This window comes from Molothrus aeneus, chromosome 8, assembly GCF_037042795.1.
Source record: "Molothrus aeneus isolate 106 chromosome 8, BPBGC_Maene_1.0, whole genome shotgun sequence".
Taxonomy (NCBI): Eukaryota; Metazoa; Chordata; class Aves; order Passeriformes; family Icteridae; genus Molothrus; species Molothrus aeneus.
Window position 1 is genome coordinate 15,739,272 of NC_089653.1, and position 21,775 is coordinate 15,761,046.

At 41.2% G+C, this 21,775-nt stretch overlaps 2 protein-coding genes across 3 annotated transcripts in view; one reads left to right on the forward strand and one right to left on the reverse strand.

Annotated features, from left to right (window-relative positions):
- LDB3 (LIM domain binding 3) overlaps positions 1-10,023 on the reverse strand; it is a 108,724-nt gene extending 98,701 nt beyond the window's left edge. For both annotated transcript variants that reach the window (XM_066554768.1, XM_066554767.1), the window contains exon 1: positions 9,786-10,023. In XM_066554768.1, the coding sequence (XP_066410865.1) occupies positions 9,786-9,878 (93 nt within the window). In that variant the 5' untranslated portion in view covers positions 9,879-10,023. The remainder of the gene's footprint in view (positions 1-9,785) is intronic.
- Positions 10,024-16,249: 6,226 nt separating this feature from the next.
- The window catches only part of WAPL (WAPL cohesin release factor), a 134,700-nt gene continuing 129,174 nt past the window's right edge, over positions 16,250-21,775 (forward strand). The window contains exon 1 of the mRNA XM_066554184.1: positions 16,250-16,387. The gene's annotated coding sequence lies outside the window, so the exon portion shown is untranslated. The remainder of the gene's footprint in view (positions 16,388-21,775) is intronic.

Below are 21,775 nucleotides of genomic sequence, written 5' to 3' on the forward strand. Positions count from 1 at the left end.
TATACGGCAAACCAGCAAGTGTTTCAATTTTAGAAGTGTTGCCCTGAAAAGAAGCAGTACCAAGCAGTGGGCAATCAAAAAGGGAAGAGGTTGCAGTTCAGGTAGATGTGGTTTGCTGCTGTCCACTCAACTGATGATGCTTGCAGACTGCTGACCACTTCTTGTCATGAAGAAAGCAAAGCACACATGTAATAGAGAGATCCTCATTCACCCACCCCACACAGTTAGCAGAAGGATGAAAGGATTTCATCTTGAAGAATTTGTTACTTAATTTAAGCAAAACAGTGAGATAAGAATCTTTTAGACAGGAAAGGAATTTTGACGGTAGGTTAGGTTACAATTCTTGTCAAAAAACATCAGCAGAAAGACTAGTAATTTTTTCCTACAATAATTAACCTTAGCCATTGCTCATGAAAAAAGCCATCTTACTTTGACTTATTTTTTAAACACCTGCCATAGTACTAACTGCACTTAGCCATTTTTGAACCCACTATGATTAGGTAAGGAGAGAATGCTGACATTCTCAAATAGAACAGGAAGGTCCCAGTGACCCCCCAGGATCAAGGAAAGGCAGCCCAAATTCGCCCTAATACCAGGGCACTCAGATTTGGCACTATGTACCAGAATCTGGGGTTACATGTAGTATTTTTGGAGTTTTGGATAAGATGTCCCATTCCAGAAGCTTGAGGTAAACGTAGCATTGGTTCCCATTCAAAATAGCTTCCTAAGTTACTGGATGCTTTAAATATAGCATGAGAGTCCCACAGAGGCTTCTCAAGAGTGTGCATGGCACCCCAACCAGGTATAGCAAGTACTACAATGCACTGCAAATATTTTTATTCATGCCACAAAGACTAATTGTCACTAATGCTGGCTTCAAACTGAGAAGTCATAAATTGTTTAAAGTAAGCATGTGCCCTTAAGCCTGGTACTTTTAATAAGAATAAGGGTTTATGTCTGTATTAGGTATGGCTAAGCAAGAGAGGCATGGAGCCAAAATAGCCCAGAAGCTGGAATTTGGACTCTGAGTAAGGGAAAGGTGGGAATAGGGTGAGACCATGTGAAAGGCTGTGTTCCTCCTAATCCTCAGCTGCCATTGCTACAAATCAAGTGTATTTGGAAGGATTTTGGAGAAAGGTTAAAACCTATTTATGCACTGTGTCCAGGCAGTGAACACCTGTGGCATGGATGATCACAACACCAGCTACGCATGTGGGAAGTGCAGAAAGTAACTCTACCCTTGTCAGGGGATTTGCATGCCTTTAAGACATTTGGCCCATTTCATCTTCCTAAAAGAAGAGCAAGATCTCATTGACGTTTTAGAAAATGGCTGCTAACCACCACTACCAAAGAGTCACCTTGTAGGAAGCCCATTCAAGATATCATCTGGAGTAATTTTTAAGCTGAAAATGAATTTTTTGAGGGTACCTAATTACAGGTACTTTCTTCCCTCTATTTATATGTGTGCTTTTCTCCTGTAAATATCTTAGAAGAACACAAACAGCTTTACATTTAGGGAAATATTATACTCTTCATGGATCTGAAAACCAGAAGATTTTAGAACTGTCCCCAAAGGATACCCAACAGTAAGGCTGACCTAAGCTTCAGGGCAAGCTTTATGTGACCAAGCTTTATTTCTTTTGCTACCTGAATTTTATGATAGTAGATAAATAAAATACTTTTTTTTAAAAAAAGCATAATCTGTAACACATTTTGATAGGTGATACCTGTTAGCTTTTAAATATACAATGTGACTTATGGGTCAACACAATGTGCCTTAACAGCACATTTATTGAGATCCTTGTCCTCACTCTGTACCAGCAAAAATGAAATTCTTTATGGATTAATGAATGTCATTTAAGTATCATAGCATACTTCTACCAAATTAGTATTTAGCAATTTAGACAACTGTAACAGAAACCCTATCTGGACATTTTGTTCTCAGGTAACCTTTTTATTAAGGCTTTAATTACACTAGTACAGAAGAAACAGCCCTTTAACATGCTGTGCATAGAAACCATTCTTTTCCAATTAGCATTATTAATTTCTACCAGCACAGTACTGCTGACATTGCCAGACAAGGTTTTAAATTAATTTATTTCCTCAAAACTTGCAGTTGCAATTGTCAGCAGAAATTTCTCTTTCCTCTCCCCTTCTCACGATGTTTTAACAGGGACTAATAATTTACCTGGCTAATCTTGCAACAAAACTAAGTGGAAAAGACGAGCATTATCTCATGTTGCACTGAACACTATTTAATGCTATTTTATGCATTAAAATGGTGGCACCTCAGGCACCCACGTGCAGACACTTCTAGTTACACACAAACTGGCTACATGAGATTGTCCTCTCAGCTAGAGCTGCAGCCCACCATGAAAGCTAGAGCATAGTGAAGACTATTGCATTTTGCACACCATTTTCCACATTGCTACTCAAAGGTGTTATTTTGTATTTAAATATCCACGTTTTTGATAGTTATCCTATGACATACACTTTATGCTACTAATTAGGTAAGATGGGAACTGCTGTTGCTAGTATAGAAAGTTAATGATAACATATTTGCAGAGCTAATTTCTCTTTGTGTTCCAGTGACTGGAGAATATTTTGCAATAATGTATTCAGAATGGAGATAATGACAGTTATCTGCAGTGTTATTAAGACAGCCATTTACAGAGTTCAGACATCAGACACTAATAAAAAGTTTTATCTGAAAAAAAGCTTAGTGTGCATTTTAATTATAAAGTACTAACAGTTCAGCAGCTTTAAATTCCTAATTTAATGGTTACCTCCTGATGTTTACTCATTCTAAAGGATCTGCAAAATTATTAACTTCAATAATAATTATGTAAATCTGAGGACTTCCTGAAATGCTACATCAACTATATTCTCATACAAGTAAACTCCAGGTCAAAGACTGAACAATGTGTTAGACCACATTATCCAGTTGCTAGGACACACTGTCAAATCTTAAAACAAGAGAAAAAGGAGTATAACTAATTTGAGGTGTGAATCTGTTTCCTTATGTAAAGAAAACCTTTTCCCCCCTCCTCCAAGAGCTGCTGTTATCCCCAGTTTGAGAATTCAGTTTGTCACCAGTCTTGAGCCCATGTTTCCCACAGCTAACATTATATGCCTCCTGTTCAAGGGAAGAGCTGCATTTCCCCTTCTTTTGCAGGAAAGAAAGCTGCAAAGTTACTTTATTAACTGAGCTGGCAATTGCAGAGATGTTATTCAGTCCAGTTATTTCATAGAATGAGCTCTTTTCACAGATAATGCCACACAAGTATTGATGATTCAGCTACAGCCCTACTCCAAATTAAAAAGCATTTAGGAGGTGAAATGAAGAAAGGGTTTCAAACCCATGGGATATGTATCTTGTATCTGAACAGTCAGAACATCAGGTTTAATGATCTAGCACCATTTAAACTAGAACTTCAGCTATTACAGGACATTACTCACATTTATCTGGCCTATAGTCTACCAGGGTGTTTTGTTTCTCCTGAAATTCAAAACAGATAGAACTCAAGAACACAGCCTTAAATAGATGATTTCTGCACAGCATCTGTGCGTAGCACATAATGCTCCTTATATACCCCTGACCTTCAGCAGTGGACTTAGTATTTAGTGATTACTTTAATCACAGAAACAGATAAGAGGGGCTGCCTTGTGCTCTGAGTATGTACTTGATTTAAAGGAGAAATCATTTGACCAAGAGCTGCAGCTAGCTACATACTGTTCCTGAAAGTTATTTTGTCAAGTACACTACATGCATTCAAATCCCATTGCGTTATCCTGCTACAGTTTAAATAAAATTGTAATAAAAGCACTCTTCAACAAATAAATCTGAGTTTAAAGTTCCAACAACAAACTTCATGGATTTTTATGAATATTTTCTGCAAGGAAAGAAAACAAAAGCTTCTTACTTCTAGCATGACTGTTTTTACCCAAAAGGGAAAAATAACCCATCTTGTGCTGGAATGGTTTTGGATACAAAATTGGGTATTTGCTGAAATCAAACCTTCTCTTAAGTGTTAGTGGCTCTGGTGAAACATCCATTGGGATTACTTCTCAGACCTGACACAGTATTTTTGATCAAGTCAAAAATGTTGTCTACCTCACAATAACTAACACCTTACCTCTTAGAGCACCTGCACAGCCATGTTTAAACCTCTGTTTTACTCAGAGCAGAGACCTCAACTGCCTCCCTGATAAACTGGGACTTTTTGATCCCCAGGTGCCAGGACCTATTTCTCTGGTCCAACAAATATTATTTAAATGGAGCGCAAATATAGAATTTGCTCCCTCTTTCCTTGTCTGAACAGACATGACACTTGTGTCTGATGAGACAGGCAACCTTATCATACAAATGCCCTGTACACTGAACTGCCATTTATAGTACAGATGCTGTCTACTGGAACATCTCAAATAAACAATACCTAATCAGGAGGCTGAGGAGTTACTTGTAGGGCTCAGGCTCACAGAAACACAATTTCTGATGTAGCTGTAAACATACCAGAACTGGCTTGCAAATTAGTTTGGAAGCAAACATACCACATCAGATAACTGGCACTCTCCTAGGATACTGACATTGTATATATAACAAATAATTGCAGGTAATAAAATTCACAATGCTATAACTTCAGATGAGGTGACTGTTACTCGAGAAGTAATCAACAAATTAAACAGATTATCATAAAGAAATGCTGATGCCCACAGAATAGCTGTTCTATCAAAAAAAAAAATTAACAGTAAAGTTTCAGAGTGTCCTGAAAATCTGGCATGGAAGTATTTAACCTCCACTGACAAGGAACTATTTTGAGTTAAACTGTAAGAAGGTTGGAAGAATGTGAAGCTTCTAAGGCATAAGAAATTACTACAGTTTGTCTAGGTATAACATAGTCATTATATTAAATGGCTCACTTCCTTCTCAGAAGTTGACTCGGTCATTTGAACTTGAACATTTGAACATCTCTACTGAGTAATGGTTAAAAAGGAAGACTCCTAGACTTCTAGAGGACATCAGACTTATCTGTTAGTTTTGTAGAATATCAACTATTATAAATACTAATCTATAGCTTTTGGTATAGTGAAGGACTTATTTGGAGATCAAAAAAACCCTCTCAAAGCTGAAGTTGCAGCTTTAGGACAGCTATTCATCAGTCAGATTCACCAAAGGTGGATGCTTAACAGGTGATGTGGTACCAGCACTTCAAGAGAACTTGCTGAACTGTTTCAGTTCACTCAATACAGGTAAAGTGCATTTTTCTGATTACAGTTTATGTACAGCACCACACGGCCATTCAAAGGACAGCTGCAGAATGCACAGAGCCTGACCCAGATCATCTGAGGCTTCCCCGCATTCAAGAATAGAAGAAAAAAAGTCAAGAGGGACAGCCTTCCCTCCTCAGCTGCCTGTTGTAAGGCACTGATAGGCAACAGCCCACAGGAAATGAATACTCTCACACAGTTCCTCTAAAGCAAAGGCAGTGACAGCCAGAGTTTGGCATATGTATGCTAGGGAGAGGAGGAGGGACAGGAAGCAATCAGCAAGAGATGCTGATAAAAGGAAAGAGCCTAACAACTCTGAGAAAAAACCTTCCTGCTCCTGCAGAGACAGACTGCAAAATGCTAGACCAGGGTTTTCCCCCAGACTCAAAAAGCTGTTTCAGGTTGCTTGTAGCAGAGTCAGTATACAGATCAGCTAATTTAATTCTTTTTGTAGCAGTGTTTGCTGTTTTCCCTCCCTGGACTTACATATTCACCAGATTTCAACATTTTCATCACTTAATTGAATAAAGAAAAGTATTTCTTGAATGTTTTGTTTTGTTTAAACACTATCTCCTGTTTCAGGCTCTGGCTTTTGATTTGGAACCTAAGCAGCTAAAAAACCTCTCTATTAGGAAATACAAAGCTGTATAGATTACCACAGTGATTTAGATAATATTTCCACTAGCTCAGATAACAGCTGCTCCTTCACACCTTTCAGCTCATTACATCAACTGCAAGCCAGCCTGTGTCACTAGAAAAGTTTACTGTTCAGAAATAAAGACTCAGAACTATATGAAGAAGTTCTGTTATTGCATCCAACCATGTACAATTGTACCATGTTAGGTAACATGGCAACCGAGCACTTAGATAATTAACTATGTCCAAAAGCCTTCTTACAGAGGATTAGGTCTATAAAATTAATGAATTCTTCTTGCTTCAGGAGAAAATAAACAGCTTTGCTGCCCACATCAATTTGGAAAGACCAGATTTATGTATATGATCATGCCACTGGTGACAGTGCTTAGCACTGCGAACAACCTGCAAGCCTCATTCATTTCAGCAGGGCTGACAGATGCTGAGCTTTATTAAGTCTGTCAATACTGTTTTCCTATGTCTGCTACCTGCTCATGACATCTCATGACAGAATTTGACATCTCATATTTTTCTAGTGGGTAGGATGGTCTGCAGGGTGGGGCCTGGAAAAATAGTTTACAGATGATTTCCCAATGCTATTGCTAAAGGAGTGTGAAAGCCACAGAGCTTCACACTCTTCCCTATTTGTTTTTGTCTGCTGTTTTCTTGTTCCCATCCCCTATGTTAGTCAGGCATTTATTTTTAGATAAAGAACAGATAAGCAGAACAATCCATTTCAGGGGAACACATCTTCACCTGTCACCCAGATGACTGACTGTGACTCCTGTGCATTATGCTGTTGACTTATTCAGCAATGAGCTGATCACCTGGGCCTGCCTGAATGGAAGAAAATACAGTGTCCGAGACACCATTTTAAAGATTTCTTTAGAAGTGAACTGTTATGCCAAACACCTCTGTGTAATTCATTTCCTCATCAATTGTGTTAAGAACATTTTTCCTGAACAGAAGCATTAGCAATCCCACAATGCTGTATTGTGCTTTTCTCAGCAGGTTTTAAAGACCTTCAAGACTTCTCCCCTGCTCTCCAGGTAAAGTGTGAGGTGGGTGGGAATTGTATAGGGCTGGCTGACAGAGTGCAGGTCAACAGGTACCCACCTTATGTCTATGCATGGGCTAGCTTCATAATGGCACAATACTTGTGTCCTCTTCTGGGAGGGTGCTTGGAAACATCTTGGTATAATACTATAGATGGAATGAACAACTCTGCTGTATTAGACTCTTTCCATCATCTTTCTCAGGAGCTTAGAGGCAGTGCTCTTGCAGCATGACAGTAGAGCACAGAGCCTTCATAAAAAAGAAGGAATTCTTCTGATCTCTGAGGCCCACCCACAGACAATCTAATTAATTGGGGGCACTCAGAGCACAGTGAACATGTCTGCATGCAAACCCAGTCTGCAGGCTAAGGACACTGTGCACATGCAGCCAAAAGGGCCATGGCACATCTGATATTAAAAGTAATTATAATACTCTTTAAATTGAGGTACTTGGAGTTTAGGACTCATCCTGCACATAGAAACTCTAATCTCATCTCAGGGCAGGTGTGGATCAAAACCAGTCCATAAATAGGTGTACAGCATTCACTAGCAACATTTAGATCTGTGTGCCCTTTCCAAGAAGAACATCTTCCTCACAGTTATCTTCTCTCCCCTCCTCCCCACCAGGAATATCTTAAATTTTAAATGCAGCTTCCCTTTTCCCACCTCAATAAGACTGCAATTATGGCTGAGTTCATAGGTCAACTCACTTATGACTGAAATTTCCGATCTGTTTAGAGATATATTTATGTGATAGATGACAAAGAAAAAAACCAGATTATCTTCAAAAGTCATGTATTACACTGTGTTTCAATCAAAAACATCACAAACAACAGGCATAACTATCCTAGCTCCCCCTGAAAAAGGCTATTTTTATTCCTGTATGTCTGCTTCTGCCCTCATAAGGCAGGCTCTAAAATCCAATCCCATCCCAAAGCTGTAGTCCCAGCTAAAAACTGGGCCTCACTGGGAAGAGTCTAAAAACATTTAACAGTGGTTTCTGACACTGCTATGGCTGAAAATGCAGTCAGCTCAGTGAAGAGCTAATTCCTCCACACCTCTGGGAATTCAGCTGTTGCAGTTTCACTTCTGCTCCTCCTATGCTCTCAAAAGCCTCATGAGAATCATACAACCTTTGGGCATAGTGTTTACACTTCCACAGATTACAATCTGAGACAATGAGCTCTTTGGGAAACAACTGGCTTTTCATTACTGATTGTGTCACATACACTGCAGGTGCTACAGCCCTGGCCCATGGCTGACAGACTCTAGGATGACTGAATGACTTATAAGAAAATGATCAACACCATACAGTGCAGGCTGCAAAGTGTCATGAAAACACCTAAAAAATACAATGACACTTCTCTGCACTTACCTTGGGTGGGATGAGAAATGAAATACCAACACTATTTGCAGGAGCAAAACTATTCTGAGTTTATGAAGGGAGTTTATTTTTGTAGATGGGGGGTATTTTAGGTTGTCTTTTGCTTGTTTGCTTTTGATAAAACTGCCAGAGCAGCCTTCTTTGCAATTACTATGCTGCAAAAGGAGTTATGAAAAGTATGTCTTACCATCATAGTATTAAGGTAAACGTGGCTCTGTCTTCCAAGAAAGAGATAATGTGCATAAGAACAAGAGAGATCAGATGATACAGTTCACAGCATGAATATGAAATAGCATAGCTAAGATTTCAGAAGCTCACCAACTGACTTGGAATCACATTTGTTGCAGAGACATACTTTTTTTACCCACAACTTAACACACTGTATTTTTTCATTATGAAAAAACAACATAGTTTTAAAAGCAGTGTAGGTGGCTTTTTTAATTATTATTTTTGAGTGGAGCAGACCTTTTATTTGCATTCTACTTGTTTGTCTGATTAAATCATTCTGGTATTTCTCTTAAACACTGTTATGTAAGTAACCTCTCTTGTCACTGTACTGCAAAATAAGCCTTGTGCTGGTGATTTGTGGAGGAGCCAAGACCTCTTGAGAAAGATCTGAACATTCTGGAGCACATTTGAGACTGTTAGGAACAAGAAAAGAAGAAGGGAGCTACCAGAAATCACTCAGAACTGTCTTACAAGAGTAAAGTAGGTAAAGGAAACACAAATTTCCTGAAAACCATTCAATGTTAAAAATATTTAAGAACCAGAGCTAATTCAGGTAATAGGAGTACTGAACTGCAACATCTTAAAATAATGCTTTAAGGGGAAGAGAAAAGAAAAAGGCAGCTAGGAGATACATGGCTGTAATTGACAGATATGCCAAGTAATTAATTATTAAATTCATGCTGTTTGTCAGCTGCAAATGGAAGGCTTATGCATAATTTAAGACAGTATTTTAAGTACTACTGAGCCTTCTGCTTGACATGTCTAATTTTTATCCAACTATTGCACCCCATCACAAGAGGGGACATCTCCCTGTCTTTGTTCAGTTTTAACACCTGACTTCACATATTTACAAGCAGTTACATGTTTATTTCCTAAAAATATAATTCTATATTCTCATTCAGAATTGTTCTATTCCCTTCCCCCCAAATGGCACCAGTGAGGCCCCTATCAGCAGAAAAAGAGACAACACTGTACAGAATAGAACTGGAAGCTTACTTAAAAGAGACAGTATCACATCCATAAACCAGAAGTGTCTTCCTGAGGCATTATCAATGCCAGGTTGTACTTCAAACTGGCACATTTCTAGTTCACATTATATTGTCTTTATTCACACCTAGGTGCAAAGATCTTGAATTCTGCTAGGCCAGGTCAAAGTGCACATATGACTGCTATTTTCCAACCCAAACCAACTCAACAAGGTTTTTTTGCACACTTACTCTGGAGATGGTCAAGGGCATGTTGAAGTCCTTGCCCCCTTGCAGTCGGAAGCCCCAGGGTCCAGGTCCATTCAGAGTCACACTGTAAGCCATGTTGTACCACTTTCACAGGCAGCAAAAGGGCACTGCAGGACAGAAGGACGGGCAGACAGAAAAAAGTGTGAAAAAACAGACTGAGAACAGGGGAGGGTTTTACATAAACGAAAGCAATTCTCTCTCTGCCTTGCCTGCTCAGTCGTGCTCTGATACCACCTAAGAATAGATGGGAGCTATAATGCAGATGCTGATATCCCAGCTGAGGAGGGCCCATAAAAGGTTTGTAACCAGACACCTACTATGCAAAGACTTCATGACTCAGAGGTCTAATATAGTCCCCACGGAAGGGGACAGATCTTTCTAGGCTCCTCAAGCCCCTCATGCTGCTCAGTCACTTTATGGACAAAACACATGTTTTATTAAAACAAGCAAACAAAATCCCATTCTAAAATCCCAAACACCCAAGTCTCTTCACTAACCTGTTAACAACTACTACATTTTTAAATTCTGCTTCAGCACATAGGTATGCACTGTGACATATAATACAAGTTCTTTCTATATAGATATTTCCACATGTAGCAGAAAAGGCACCAAGAAAATGTTAACTTTTTCTTGCAATGCTTTGTTAAACTGAAAAAAGTATACACTACATGTATTTAGCATCATCAAAAAAAAAAAGCCCACAACTTCATGTTTGGCTCTTAGTCCCACAGCCCTTGCTTTGCCTAGGAAAAATTAATATTTATTTTTTCTGAACACAGAAACATCATCGTATACTTCTAATCAGCATATAATTTCTGTGATAAAAGCATGGTTTCACTACATACCTGTTTCATAATTTCAATACAAGTCTTCTAAAGGTGTGACGCTTGAATTAAAGGCTAAGAATACAAATAGTTAGCTAATTTCTGCCTTAATTAATTCCTTGATTTTTTCATAGATTACATTCCAGTTCTTAGGAGTTCCATAAAACTATAACCCTTGTTCAGTAATGCTGGATAGCAGTTCTGCCCTAGATTGGAAATTACTAAAATACAGAGGGCACGAGGGTAGGGAGGAAGCTGTTGGCAGAACTACAGATATAAACAGAAAGTTTCTGCTCTCAGGGAAAAGCTACAAACATTAAATAACACTCACCCCTTTCAAGTCATTAATTTGCGCAGGACCTCCAGAACCCCTCTTCTGTATCTTTGCAGCATTTATCCTCCTCTATCCTCTGGTTAGAAAGAAATTGCCATTATATTTAAAAAGGGGGGAAAATGTCCCTCAAACATGGGTTCTACTTTGACAATCAAAAAGACAAGCAAGCCCCCACAATGCACTAGAGTGAGGCAGCTCAGCTTGAACATTGATCACCCTGCCAATACACCTACCTTAAAACATGACAAATATCTGATTACAAAACAGCAGAGAGCAAACACTACCAGGAACTCAGTCTTTGTCTAAAGAGATGGTCAATAATTTTTCAAAACCATGAAGCAATAAAAGTTTCTGTCTAGCATTCACAGTGCCAGAAAAGCCATTTGTACAAGGGAATAATTAATCTCTGCATAGGCACTAGACTAAAGCATATGACCCTCTGTTTTAGCCAGAGGTCCACATTAAACCACAGCAATTCACACAGATTTAAATAAAAGTTGCACTAAGCGAGTGGAACTGGCCCCAACCAAAATGAAAGCAAATAGCAAGATACATCTTGAGAATAAAGCAGGGTTTTGATGTCTCACAAATACCTCGAAGGTACATTTACATTAAGAGTATTTATAACCTGTGCTCTGTGAGTCCAGAACCACTGATGTTTGGATGATTACTTTGAAGGGAGGCAAAACAGACTTGTTGGACTTAAAAATGGCAGTTTCCTAGCCTGCCAGTTTATCTAGTACTGATTTTTTTTTGAAAGCCACAAGCACACACAAAAGCTTGAAGTCATATTCTCATTGTACTTTTACTTTTCCTAGGAATTCACTGCTGGTTTTAGTGCCCTTTCTTGGCTCCATTTCAAGAGTTCAGGAGAACAGAATAAAAGCAGGAGTAAGATAAACATAACAAGTCATTGCTTCACTACTAAAGACAGTATCACATAAATAAGTATTAGAAGAAAGCCCACCGTTTTATGGACTTAAAATTCTGTGCATGTTACCTTCCCATACCTAAATCTTCAGTTATTTCCAGAAATAACAGAAAAGCGGGGGAAGCAAAACTCAGAACAGAATAAAACCACACAACAAACTGAATAGAGCTAAGCATTGAGAAACAGAGATGCTGTTTAATCAAACACTGTGCTTCTGTCCTACTTTCACATCTCTAACATGCTATTTTCTTATCAGGACATCTGAAAGGATCTGAGAGATCCTCCAGGCTGAGTGGCGAGCAGTTAAGAAACGAGAGCGGGCATCGTATTCGGGTCTCTGTCATTTGAATGAAATGTTAAACTGAGGTCACTTGTTCCTGCTCCTTTGGTTTCTGTCCATGTCTGCACAAATGTTCAGCATAGCTTGGCATTTTTAAAAGGAAAGTGCAGAGAATATGCCAACATCCTGGCCAATGTTTCCCTTCAACACACCAGGACCACAGGTCTTTCATGCATCTGCACAACCCCTAGCAGGTGCAATTCAGAGAAAGAATATTCCAGAATTTTCTCACTCTAAACCTCTCTAGTGTCTGTATCCCCTCTGCCTGCCTGAAGCCCTCTGCTCCTAATAACGAAGTTAAAATGCTACAGAAGCTCATGCTGTAGTCACAGGTCCATTTGCTAGAGACACCCTGAGCACAGGTCTCACCTTCTACAGACTTTCAGTACAATCAGCCCCTAAATAACAAAGCTGGTGATTCACCCAGATGGCTGTTTCAGCCCTGCCCTGTTGTCAAAGGTGAGACATCAGTGTGGCAGGTACAGTGTCGCCACAGCTACCAGCACAAACCCCAGCAAAACCTTCTGGGAAACCAGAGGCTGAAGTAAACTGTGTGTACAGAACTGTCAATTTCCTTCTTTTTCAGAGGCTTCTGATGTTTAGATTAGGTTTTAAGTTGCTTTACATAATTGCCTGCTAGTCTGTTTCAAAAATAATTTTTGTTTGCTCAGATCTTGTTTCTCATGGTGTGCCTTCTTCCCTACATTCTCTGGCTAGGTCAAAATCCATGACTTACTTAAAGCTCCCTCCCTTCAGAGAGAAGCTATGCTGAGTGCTGAGTCAGATGAGGTCACTGATGTAAGGGGTGACATTTAAAAAAAAACATATTCCAGGTGCAGGGTGACATTTTCTCTACACATATCAAATCAGAGGATTTTCCAGAGCTCCCCAGGCAGCCCCCCTCCTGCCCCAAGCTATTCCCAGCTGACTGATGGGAACAGTTGTGAGGAAGCTGGATGGGTACCAGGCACAGGAGAGTGCCACCACCTCCAGCAAATGCCTCTAAGCCCGAGCAGAGCTGTCCTTCCCCAAGCCCAGCAGAGATGTTACACCAGGGAAACAATTCTCACGTGCTAGGAGACCATGCTGTGCGTATTCCAGTGAGCTGACTTTGGGAGAGACACAGCTGCATGCTCGGGAGTGCACACACATGAAGTGAATGAAATAAAAGCCACTAGTAGCAAGGCTAAATTAAGGTGGAAGGAAACAAGTAATGGAAAGTCCAGTTGTTCAAGTTGCTACTACTTCACAAAGCTGGACGCATTAGTCAGGGGTTATATTTTAGCTCCCTGTGGCACAGGGGAGACTTGAATTACTGTTACTGCAGCAACAAGGTTGTATCATTTGGATCATCAAGGATTTCAGAAGTGGATTGCTTGAGAGCTTGACTTCTGAGCTGCAATAGACTATGCATCTCTGGCAAATAATAAGATGCTTACAAGGTCATGGTTTCAATGTTTTATGTTCAGGCAGGTGAAAGATTTGTGCCATGCATGAATAAACTATCATCTCCTCTTTAATAGGAAGATGTTCAGCAAGCGGGATAGACTTTCCCTTAGGGGAAAAAAAACCAACCCACCAAACAAACCCAAACAAAAACCAACCAACAAAAAAAAAACCCCAAAACCAAAAAACCCAAAGAAAACCAGGCAAAAAGATTGTCTTCCTTTCAGTCTCCCTCACCTGAGGGAGTGGCAGTACAAGAAGGCAGCATTCAGCTTTATGACAAACATGCTCTTTTTGTCCTATGGATTCCTGCACCAGGACAATCATCTACAATCCTTCAGAGGAGTGGGAAAGTGAGGTGAATGGAGCCTTTGAAGAAACTACTCACTAAACGCACCCATCAAGAAAACCCAAGCTTTGAACCCGTTGTTCAACATATGCAATCCTAGAGTTTTCCAAAGTTTTGAATCAACCCAATGCTCAGTACATTTAACATCAACAGCTCTACTTGGGGACTGATCTTCATTGTCATCCACAGGAGGAAATAGTACACACTTAGTATGTATTAGCTAAGCAATGCTAAGGAATTTGAAACTGACACATTAGAGATGGAAAAAAAAATAGCTCTGAATTCCTACCTTGCCAGTGGCAAACTGAATATAAAATTAATTATCAAGAGCAAAGATATTTTTCCCCAAAAGTTCAATATTGCTTCCAAAGTAGGACTATTCTGCAAAAGAGCTCATTGTGATCTCCTTCCATTCACTGCTGAACTCTGAACTAAGTTGAGCTAATCCTACTTGTACTTCATGAACAGCTTTATTTCACCTATTGATTTAAAATCCTTCAATTCTCACAGACCTTAGGATTTCTGAGTTCATTTTAGCCTCTTTATCAAGTTGTCCTAAGTCTTGATCTTTCTCAAGCCACTAAATTTTCTATCACACTTGGCTTCACCACATTCAGCTTTGTCAATACCTTACTAAGACTGTGCTTTGTGGGTTCCAGAAAAAGCTGATAACGCTGGGGAGATATGCTAGAGCAATATAATGATAGACTATTATCTTCCTTCTCTATAATATAACGCCTTCAGAAATGCAGCTCAAATGTTTCCTGTTTGGCTGATTGCTGCTGCCAGTATCTCTTTACCAATTAACTGAATTTGCTATCTACCCCTCCCTCTAGATCCTTCACCATGACTATTTCCATCTTTACAAAAAATAAAACCACTTGTATATCACACTTCCTTTCCTCTGCTGCATGCCCTTTTTCTCCCTACACCAACCTCCTTTCACTACTATAAAAGATTCGGTATACAACAGTTCAGTCAGAATTAAACTTTTAAAGTCATGAAGATTTTTTTGGTAACTGTATTAAACTGGAAACCTGTGGAGAGACAGATGCGGCATGAAAGGGAAGGGGAAGATACCTCTCCAGACTGTGAAGACTTAGGTGTATGTTAGTAAGTTCTTATCTTACCAGCTTTTCAGTCATTGTTTTTAAAGTCACTTACTATACCATGTAATACTTAGGACTTCTATGGTACTTACCTTCCCATGATAAGAAAATTTATTATTTTAAGGTAAAGAACACCTAAACATCCATTGTTTTAACCATAGTCTGTTTATAAACAAAACCACAGCACTTAGGTTACCCACTTTAGGTGAGAAAATGAGTCAACAGCAGCAAACTGGATTAAAACACAGTGCTCAGTTTCTAATTCATCGACTTGAGACAAAAAAAGAAGTCTGCAAAATGTGATGCTGTTCAGTTTTCATTGTTGTTCTCCAACTCTGGGCTGAAACCAGGAAAGTTTACAGCAATCCTATGACTAGTGTAGTCTGTGCCTTAATGGAGGGGAACCTAATTGCCTATTTGGCCTCAGGAAAGAAAAAACAGCGAGGCTTCGCCTCCTGACGGCCTGAGGTCTGGCATAGCTCGGGGACACCACAACGAGCCTTACGAGAGGGATCCTGCGCCGTCAGTGTAATTTGGCCATCGCAGATTCCTCAGGGATCACCACAGCACGCTGATGTAGCGGTGCGCCTATAACCACAAGAGTACAAGATAACTAAGCAGCCTCCCAAAAGTTACACTTCAGCCTCGCCTACTCATTTCTGCCTTCCCAGTGAGGGCTCTGCGGGGTTTAATTTTCCACTACAGACACGCTGTAGTCGCGGCGCGACCCACCTTGCACCGCAGCGTCTCGCTCACCGGTACCTCCGGGCCGAGCCGCCGCCCCCCGCCGCCTCCGGCCGCGCAGCGCTGCCCGGGCCGCGCCGGGTGAGTCCCAGTCCCGGTCCCTCCCCCGCGGGAGCCGCGGCTGCCGCACCCACGGACATCGGCCCCGCAGCCAGGGGGCGGCCGCGACCGGGGCCACGGGAAGCGCTGAGGCACCCGCCCGCCCCCGAGGCGAGGGAAGAGCCGCTGTCCTGCAGGTGGAGCCTTTAAAGCGCCCGGACCGCCGGGAGCGCCGCGCCGAGGGAGGCGGCCGCTCCCCGTCCCGCCGTGAGGGGGCGCTGGGCGGGCGAGGCGCCGCGGGAGGGGATTTGCCTCAAGCGGTGGCGCAGGGAGCGATCCGCGAGAAGCCGCTGCCGGCGGTGTGTAAATATCCGAGTTTGGGTCGAGATCACCTCGGGGCCGCGGTGGCGGAGCGGGAAGGTTACACAGAGCTGTGGGGAGCGGTTCGGCCGAGCTCCGGGGCAGCAGGTATCCCGGGGGGCGGGCGTTCCGCGTCTGAGCCCTCAGGGAAGGATGCGAGGGATGAAATGGCGGCGGGAGCGGGGGGGCTGCGCCCGCGGGTGGGACCAGGAACGCTCTGGAAGGCGGTGAGGGCGGCCGGGAGGGGCTGCTGTCCTGCCCAAGTTCAATAAAAGCTCTTGAGCCTTGTGTGTCAATGAATTGCGGGCTCGGAGCTCGCAGCCTTCAGCCCCTTCGCGCACCGCCCGCTGCCTTCAGCCCCTTTGCTCGCCGCCGGAACACGAGTGAGAACGGTGTTTTCATTCACTGACCCGTAGGAAAAGTGGAATCGAGGTTGTTTTCCCCCGCTGATTCACTGGTGCTGATTAGCAATAGTCGTTTTAGTTAAATGGAAAAGTTAAAACTATGTCCCGAGAGAAGACAAAGGGTCTGGAAGACAAAAAATGCAGAACGAACAGTTTAATTGCCCACCAGGATACTGATGCTGAGATGATTTAAGAGATTGAGCCTTGTGGTGCCTCCACATGGTCCTGCAGAGTGCTGTCAAAGACCAGGCAGCCCGCTCCATACATCCCTCTATTCAGCAGTTCTGTTTGGTTTGCTTTTTTGGCTTTTTATGTTATACTCCCCAAAGTAGACTGCAGAAAGTCAGTGGTTTTCTCAGTGCAATGACAGAGCCACTGCTTTATGAGTTTGTTAAATTTTTTAAAAAAGAAAAGCCTGTTCCCAATCGTTGAACCACTGGAAACGCTTGCGGTGCCCCGTGGCATCGGAGCCCCCTGGGATTTGCCCAGGAGCGAGAATTCCCCGGGCTGGGAAGGTCCCGGCCGGCGGCCCCGCGCTGGCTCCGCAGCGGAGCGGCCGTGCCCGGTCAGCACCAGGGACAGGGCGGCGGCGCGGGCGGCGGCGGGGCCAAACCCATAAACACAGCGGCGGAATCGCTGAAATACACAGCCCTTTAGAGAAGCTTCTCAGCTCCAGCCCGCTTAAAGGGTCGCAGTTCAGGTTTAGTGTTTCTTGTCTTATGGAACCTCAAGTCTCTTTACACTTCAAGTCCAATGTACAGGATGCATAGACAAGGCCAGGAAAAATTGATCTAAATTATTTCTCTATTTATCTTTGGCCAAAATTCATATTCATATGGATCACCACTTAATAGTAGTTGCAAAAATATTCCACTGACAAGTTGGCTTAAATCGCCAATGGAAACATTTCACCTCATCTTGTGATGAGGTGAGCAACCTCATAAAATAGCATATTTGGTGATTTAGGCTGGAAAACATGATCCAGATGGTGGGAAATTATGTTTATTTTATGATGTTCTGTTAGATTATCCCATTCTATGTGTGATAGAAAAAATCATATTTAGATTTAAGGACTTATACCTGAGCCTTTCCAAGGCATTCAGTAACATGATTTTCTGCTCCCTGGTAAAAGTATCAGCAAGGATGACTGGGAAGTGGCCAATAATCTTGTTCTGATGAGTGGTGGATCAATTTTGCTCCAGACTTTGTTTTTTTTGAAACAGGATGAAATAGACTTGTATGTTTCTCCATGCGTCACTCAGGGCTGGGGAACTTAAAAGTATGGGAGCTCTATCTGCTCAGCACTCTGAAAGAGCCTGCAGGCTTGTTCCCAGAAACCTGTGCCTGCCATTTGGAGGGACAAAATCCTCTGTCCCATTTTTCTAGAAAGCACTAGTGGCAGTATTAAACACGTATTTTAAGTGATGTTTCAGAAATATGGCCTTGGAATAAGTTCCCTGAAACACCATTGAGGCCACCACTTATGAAAAGCTGAGCGCTGAGACTGCACTGGCTGGGCCATCTTGTGCAAACAATCCTATTTGCTTTCTGGAAAGTAGCTTACTGGTAGATTTAGCTGTCTGTTTTCCTCAGTGACTCACTCAGTGTGATTTGCTTTTGACCCATGAGTTTCCTTCCAGCCTGGTCAATTTCCTTTACTGGAGAATTCAGATAGTTCTGTCAAGGGCTAATTTTCTGCAAGTCTTTCTCCTAGCCTTTTATCCTTTCTTCTAATCACAATCTGATCTTCCAAACTATTTTGTCAGCTGTTCAGCCTCAGATCAGTCTCAGAAACATTGTTTTTCTTGTAAATAGGCCCCTTATTTTCCATAAATTTCTGCAGTATGGTTTCATAAGGTTTATCAGGTGCTTTAGTAAGTTGTTTGCACAGTTTATTTGCAGTAATTTTAAACTGATGGTGCCAGGGATGGAAATTTAAAAGAATGACTGCTACCCAACAAGGCTGGCCTCCTCAGGTACTGAGTGGCACCTCACCAATGATGATATTAGGAAAATTATCAAGTAAAGTGAAGACATTACAGCGCAATGTATGGATGAGCTTTCTCTGGAATAATGCTTTTGACATCTCATCTCCCAGCTGAAGGGATTCTGAGTTCAGAAATAAACTAGTGATGAGTGCCTTTCTGAGAGCCCCTCCTGAGGAACAAGTATGGAAGAAGATAGTGCCTTTGGTTTGGATGGGCTGTGTAGCTGTTAATTCTCTGTGGCAACACTGATGTGACTGTTCAGACAGAAGTGCTAGCATTCAGAGGAGTGCAGATCTGGCCGGCACTTGCACTGTCATTTACCCAAACTGTAACAGCTCCAGCTCTAAATGAGACTGTTCCATTTGTGATAGCTTAGCAGTTCTGTTTTTCCCAGTTCTTTGCACATGCTGTGTAAGGGGGCTGGAGAGTCAGTGGTTTGTTCCTTCTGTCACTGGCAAATAAATGGGCAATGTACAAAACAACTCACAGTTTTCAATTCCCTTCTGACTAAAGACTAGGAGGAATTTCTTTAAAATTAGGACTTTAGATATGTCCAGTTAACAGTCTGATTCATGTAGAATTGTGTTCTGGCATTGGCAAAAAAGCTGCCGAAGGAATCTAATACTTTGGATCTCCAAAATTATTTTCTTTTTGCAGAAAAATCTTAGGAACATGTAGCAAGCACAGCTCAGATGAGGATCATATTTTTGGTGACTTCACTTTAGTAATTTTATCCTTGTAAGATAGAGATTCATCATGCCTGTTTTCAGTCTTATCTTAGTAATATTGCAGGCTTCCTAGTGTTGCCCACAATAAGAGCAAACAAACATGCAAACAAAATAATCAAAATATAAAGCTGTTGCATACAGTTCAATAGAATTGTGAGTTGCAATTCTAGAGTGTTGCTCAAACATGCAAAAGAAGGCTCCCCACATGATAACCTCCTTGGACTGTTCCTATCGTTTCCCTGGGCTATATTATTACCATAACATTCCTGGTACAGGATGAAAACAGAGTTATGGCAGTAGATAATTCAAGAGGGACTATCAGCAGGATGATCCCCAGAAATGCTGCTTGACTTATAACCCTCACCACTTTCATGCTAAATTTGAGCTAATCTGGCCCCAAAATGTCAGCACAAATGTCTAGTGCACTGATTTTAGATAGAAGAGAATCTGGAGTTCTCTTAAAAATTAATATTTTCAGTTAGTTTGGCTAAATAAATGTTGTCCTCTTGGTTCTAACTCATTGTTTAACTGTAAATACTCAGCTGTAAATGCAGGCTCTTTGTATAAAGGGAAAGGTGAATCTCTTCCCACTTGTTTCCTTTGGTATTTCTCTGCATCTCTCCATTGAAGATTCATTAATCCATCATTGCATCTTTCTTACAACAGGTACTGTTAATTTTCTGTTTGAGTATGCAGAACCTTCCTGGACTTGCCTTGCAGCACTCCAAGAGTAAATGATTTGACCTTTTACAGATAACCTTGGGTACTGTGCTAAATCAAATTGCCCAACGCACAGAAGGAGTTAAGGCCCTACTCTGACTCAGAACTATCTTTGATACTTACCACAAAGCAGTGTCAGCTGAGTAGCAGTCTTGTTCAGTTTGATTACTTGGTGCCTTGAGCTGATGATTTTTTCAGTTGGGCCCATTGATTCATTGAAGCAGTTTTCATTGGGATGTCTGAAAACTGGGATAAATTTTTCTGAGAAACTATGAGCTAAGTTTAACTTAGCTGCTGCTGGAGCCTGAGTGCTGGTATATGTTTTTCTGCTTTCTGGCATCTCAGTGCCCAGCCTTGAAGAAAGATGAAGAATATCTTGATGGTCAGGTGCTAAATATACAACTCACTAGATGGTAACTGAGCAATCAGTTCTGTCCTTGCACAATGTTTTCAGGCAGTAAGCAGAGCGAAGGACTAATAAAGAAAGGCACACCATGTCAACAAAATGTTCTAGACTGTATCTGTACAATCCCAATAAGTAAAATAAATTTATTTTGTAGCTTTATTGGCAGTTTCAGTAATTCAAAGTTTGTTTAGGGCCAGCTAAGCTTTCCAGCTGAGTTTCAGTGGGCTCTGGGAGGACAAGTGTTATACAAATTCAGGATTCTATTGTATAAGTAACCTGTTTCAATTCCCCCATTAATTAAAACAGTGCATGAGTTAACAAGAATAGAACTCCCAGACAAGTCAACAGGAATGTCTTATTCTTTATTCCATTTCTATTATTTTTTTTCAGCCCTTTCCTTTACATGCTTGATATAAGTTGTAGAGGGAAGAGAATAAAAGTTTCAGTGATGAGCTTTTTTCCTCTTATGAGCTCTTTCAAGTTTAGATCAAGTAAACTAGTAACAGTCAAATTTTACTGAAGTCAAATAATTCTGCTGGAACTAAGCCACTAGCTCTTGGAAGGAGGAAGCAGAGAAAGACAAGTGCCTGCAAGTTAGTCACATGTTGAAACAGAAACATTATGGGATCCTCTTGACTTGTCAAATCAACCAACATTTTGAGTGTACTGTGGTGTAATTTGCACTTTTTACGTAATAGCTGTGAGTGTTGCATTTGGGACTTCCAAAGATTGTCAGTTGTTGAAGTTCAACTGAATGTCCCTTGGACCACCAGAATCTTTTTTCAAATTTCTATCTCCAGTCATGACATACAAAACTGGAGAATAAATATTAGTATTGTGAAAATCTTAAGCAAGTAGTCACAAAGATACAAAGTGCTTAGTAGAGGATGTTGCTTTATTGGCACTGGACTTTTTGGGTTTTAGCTGAAAGATTCAGAATTGATTTATGATCCTCATGAAGTTGTTTAATTACCATGATTTTCTGTTCAGAGAATTTCCCTTAAGTAGTGGATGAGAAACCCAGTTCCCATCAGGATCCACCCTGTAAGGCTGAATTCTTGAAATCCTTTTGCTGTAAGTCTTTACTGGTATTGTGCCATTCCTACTTGTATGGCTTTTCTGGTAAGACATCTGGCCTTGGTCATCTTTTGGCTAAAGAAATGCCCTGATCCTAAACCCCAAATCCTGGGTTTCCCAGAAATGGATTCCAGTGATGCTGGACAGTCAGCTGTGTTATTTTGAAAACTCCT